Here is a 4,765-nt window from a genome sequence, read left to right as displayed (position 1 = left end):
GTTCTCTGGTAGTTTCTTTTATGTTATTAATTTGCTGGCACTTATAATGCAGGATTTGTTAATTGATTTATGCATGCACTTTAAAGGCTCTGTTTGGAGGTGCCCTCTTTTGGATCGTTTGGGGTTGCTTTATTCTGAGATTACAGAAAGATTATATTCCGTGCAACAAAAGTGTTGCAATGAGTTGATTACGACGTATGGAAAACAAAAAAAAAAAGAGAATATTTGGGTTTTTTATAAAATGACCCTTCAGAAATTCGATTTTGGTAAAATAATTCTACCAAAATTATATTTGTAAAACTAACCTTCCTTTCGCCACGTGGGCGTTACGTCAGAGATTCCTTAAAAAGACGGTGAATCGTTCACCGTATTTATAATTTTTATTGTAAAAGCGGTGAATGGTTCACCGCCTTTAGAAGACGGTAAACCATTCACCGTCTTTAGTGCAAAATTTTTCTTTATTCCCTTTCTCCTTTCCGCCCTCTCAAGTCCGCCGTTTCTGTGCTCTCGAGAAGACGGGGAACGATTCACCGTCTTATTAAGAACACGATATTATGGACTTGAAAAGATTTGCGCAGAGTAGGGATTTGTACTAAAGACGGTGAATGGTTCACCGCCTTATGAAGACGGTGAACCATTCATCGCCTTCACAACAAATATTAAAGACGGTGAACAATTCACCGTCTTTTTGAAGAATCCCTGATGTGGCGCCCACGTGGCGAGAGGAGGGTTAGTTTCACAAATAAAAATTTTACAGGATTAGTTTGGCAAATACAAAATTTCACAAGATTATTTTCGAAAAAAGTCCGAATATTTCTACGCGGTTTTGCCTCAACATTGTTTAGCCTTCAGATAACTCTCAATGTTTGAATGTCTAACAAAAATTTGTTGCAGAAACTCCAAACGTAATATGCGAAGATGCAGATGCATCTTCAAGCATGTGCCTGGAACTTCAATAACCTGACTTTCCATTTCATTTTAAGTTACAAAATAGTCTGTGAGAAGAAACTCTAAACATGGAGAGTTACATAAATCAAACACAAGAAAAAGAAAAAGGTGAAAAAAAAGAAGAAGAAAAGCATCATCCGAATGCATCAAAAAAATTAACATGCTCAATATTTTGGTGCAAAATCTACAACTGAAAAAGTTTGTTCGAACTTTTTTCGACCCAGGATCTTCTTAGAAATCACAACTTCCTTTTTCTCCTACCAGAGTAAGCTTTTTCAGAATCATATAAACAAATTAAGCAAGCATTCGGCTTCACTAAGCTCGTCCTGAAACATCCCGAAAAAAAATACCGAGAAAAGTAAACAAAAAAGCATCTCAAATTGCGCGGCCCGATTTGTCAGCACAAAATCTCCACTAGAAAGCGTTGTCCACAATTTATTTGGAAACCCCAAAAGGAAGACCAAATTATTCTTATACAGTTCATAAGTCCCGCATAACACAAAAATAAACGAGCGTTTACACCAGGATAGTGTCGCAATGCAAAGTATAAACAATACGGGCTCGATTTAAGCCGTAATTAGTACTCGTTCTTACCAAAGTTCTTGCACCAGAGCTGCGAGGGGATGGGCCGCACCGGGTGATGCGGCCGTTGCTGCATGAAACAGTAAATTTGTCAGAATATGTAAAATCTTTCCGAGTTTTAAAACTAATAGCTGATTAAGTAATTATCCTTCGACAATTTTAAAATGCCCTAAAATGTACACATTAATAGCCGGAATAGTTAAAAGTGTTGTGAGCCGGAAAATGAGGAAGCAAAACTTGCTTTACAAATCACAACTTCGGCTTGCCTCGATTTGTGCTCGCACGATATGTTGAGGGGACAAGTTATTTGCATTCTCACCTATATCTGCTTAAAGCTTATCGATGATTAAAACAGCGCCATACGAATTCAACAAGCACTCATCCCGAATAAGCTTCCTAAGCATAACAAAATAGTAGGTTGACTCTCTACAATAGTCACAGCTACATGAGCAAGATCACCACATCAATCCTTAACAACGGAAAAATGAATCATGCTAAACTACTATCTTCAAGATCATTTGTAATTAATTCAAAGCAAAGTTTCTTACATCACTACTATGTGGTAGTCCCATACTAAAGCAGGACAATACCTTCTCTCGCAAGAAAAATAAAGCTAAAACATGCCCGAAGTTCTCTTCATCACAAAGATCAATACAACTGGTAAATAAAGAATAAAGATGCTTAAGAAAACCACGATATCTTTCTACATTCAGTTGTTGCTCTTATCAGCATTGACCATCTACTTTCATTGTTCAACAACTTACTGACAACGTTTCAAACAACAAGGCTAACTCAATGGAATGGGATCAACTATATTCAAGCACATGGTATTCAAAACTAAGATCTGGAAGCATCCGAAAGTTTGACTGCGTGAAAGGTAGGTCAACTCAATGGAACGTGTCGGAAAAACTTGTAAAGAACTGTGAATGAGCGTCCGAAGTTACACGACCTGGTCCGGCCCTGCTTTAGGGCGTGTTTTGATATAGTGCGATTTGACTAACAGTGCATTAGAAGAAGCGCCAATAGAAAACGCTCCTCAACAAACTGTTTCTTTAGCAAAAGCAGACACTCCAAATTAAAGCTTCTGCTTTAGGGCCGTGAAACTCATTTTGACTTCCCGTTGCTGGAGCTTCAAGCTTTTTTATATGCTAGACTCTCTACTAGAGGTGACTGTAGCTGTAGGGCTGTAAGCAGAAGCAGAAGTGTGGAGATGTGGGACCATAAACACACTCAGTCGTCAACAGCTACATGCAAATCATTACCATATCACAGATAATCCATAAACTACTTGTGCTCCAGCAATTGTTACCATGAACTACCAATGCACATGAGAAGTCCAGGTACAATTAGGTTACCGAACCAGCTCGCATAATCTTAAATATTTCCTCTAAGCTTGGGATTGAGGCTACAACGAGAAAACTCTGCTCAATTATCGTATTTTCCTTTGGTAGAAATATACAGACCTAAACTACTTGAATTTCAAACTTTCTGAATAAAGTAATGAAAGGATAGGCAGTAAACTAAAATTTTTCCAAGTTTAGGGTAGCCATTCCTAAATATACAATATAAGAAGTAAAAATCCTTCTACATTCTTTCGACATAGAAAATCAGCTATAGGTTAACTTTGATAATAATATCTTGCAAACTCTCATTTCTTTCAAGTTAATCTCAAGAAAAACAATCAAGCAAATGGATAAGAACAATAGACCACAAGAAATGCGAGCAAACAAAAGATTGTATAATGGGAATTTAGATATCTATTAGGATCTGGTAAGCGTGAACATGATCTTTTCCCTTCGTTTTCCTAACTTTTTTAAGTTGCCTAAAGTTTAAACTTATACCTAACCAATATGCGGCCAGCGTGATACCAAGATCCACAAATTCCATTTTTTTCCCATGTCTTTGCAATCTTTAATGCCAAACCACAGTGAAACAATAATTCAAATTCTCAAAGATATCTTCTACAACTCTGATCCTATACATCCCTACTCCATCTACAATCTCACAAAGTCAAATACAACACCTCTTCCTTTTCATCAGCGCAATCGCCGATATGATGATCCTGATCGCCCATAAGAACATGCAATTACTTCAAAGATTAGGAAGAAATTAAATAAATTTCATTTATCTCCGTTTCCTTACAGTTTTCAATGCCAAATCACGCGATAAATATAAGATCAAATCCTCGAAAAATGTCCAAATACCCACTCAATCGTAGTACTACACCACTCGCACCCTCTAAATCGACAAACTTTTCTTCTCATGAACCGTATCCTTGATTTCCTCATTGTGATTCCCACAGGAAAGGCAAAATACTCTCCACTTCTCAACATTTCCTCCTAATTTTCAATGCTAAATCACACCAAAATTACAGATCAAATCCTCAAAAAATACCCAAAAAACCACTCAATCTCAGCATTCTCACAATCATACCCTACAAATCCACGCTCTGATACAATCCATACGAATTCAAATAGAAAACCCTTTCATCAATCAAATCCTCAATCTCCTCATCCCCATCACCATCCTCGCAAGAATCAGTGATTATTTCAATAATTAGAAGAAAAAAAAGGGTTAAATACTCCCATTTCTCTACATTTCTTCGTAACCTTAAACGCTAAATCACATCAAATCTATAAACCAAAATGCCTAAAAAATCCACTCAATCTCATCCTTCTTCCACTCATACCCTACAACGAATCCCCCGATTGCCCCACCCCGATCCCGATCCCCACAACCCACTGATGATACCAAAAACTACAGAAAAATTAGGGCAAAAAAACCTCGAGCTCGGCAGATTTCATGGCGATGGGGACGCAGATGAGGAATATCCCGGCCATGGCGATCGCCGTGTTACGGCGCCAGTGCTTGGGGCGGCAGTAGGGCCCCCCCGTCATGCTCCACACCTTCTTCCTGAAATCCCCCGCCTCTCCGCCATGGCCATGCCCGTGGCCGTGGCCTCCGCCTCCGTGGTGATCGCCGCCGCCGCCCATGGCTCCGCCGCCGCGCTCCTCGCCCCCTTCTTCGTCGTCCTCCTCTTCGCGTGAAGCGGCGAGGGTTTGGTGAATGTAGCCTCAGACACAGAGAGAGAGAGAGAGAGAGAGAGAGAGAGAGAGAAATCGGAGTTTATGTGGGGAGTCAAAAGTGTATAAATAGCCCCTGTACTATCCCGATATTACAGTTTGTTCTCTGTTCTTTGTATTTATACAAATTAGTCCCTAACCTTTTACATATA

At 39.2% G+C, this 4,765-nt stretch overlaps 1 protein-coding gene across 1 annotated transcript; it reads right to left on the bottom strand.

Moving 5' to 3' along the window:
* Positions 1,233 to 4,641, bottom strand: LOC109718626. Its single transcript, XM_020244943.1, has 2 exons — positions 4,314 to 4,641; positions 1,233 to 1,600 (listed from the first exon to the last, which is right to left on the bottom strand). The coding sequence occupies exons 1-2, from the start codon at positions 4,521 to 4,523 to the stop codon at positions 1,526 to 1,528; spliced, it is 285 nt and encodes a 94-aa protein (XP_020100532.1). The 5' UTR covers positions 4,524 to 4,641; the 3' UTR covers positions 1,233 to 1,525.

The sequence above is a fragment of the Ananas comosus genome, linkage group 12, assembly GCF_001540865.1.
Source record: "Ananas comosus cultivar F153 linkage group 12, ASM154086v1, whole genome shotgun sequence".
Lineage (NCBI taxonomy): Eukaryota > Viridiplantae > Streptophyta > Magnoliopsida > Poales > Bromeliaceae > Ananas > Ananas comosus.
This window is presented reverse-complemented; position numbering and strand designations above follow the sequence as displayed.

Excerpts from the sequence above, each read along its gene's own strand:
- LOC109718626 (XM_020244943.1), bottom strand. The coding sequence starts at position 4,523 with ATGGGCGGCGGCGGCGATCACCACGGAGGCGGAGGCCACGGCCACGGG. Across the intron at positions 1,601-4,313 it reads TGAAATCTGCCGAGCTCGAG|CAACGGCCGCATCACCCGGT; the intron begins GTTTTTTTGCCC and ends TGTTTCATGCAG.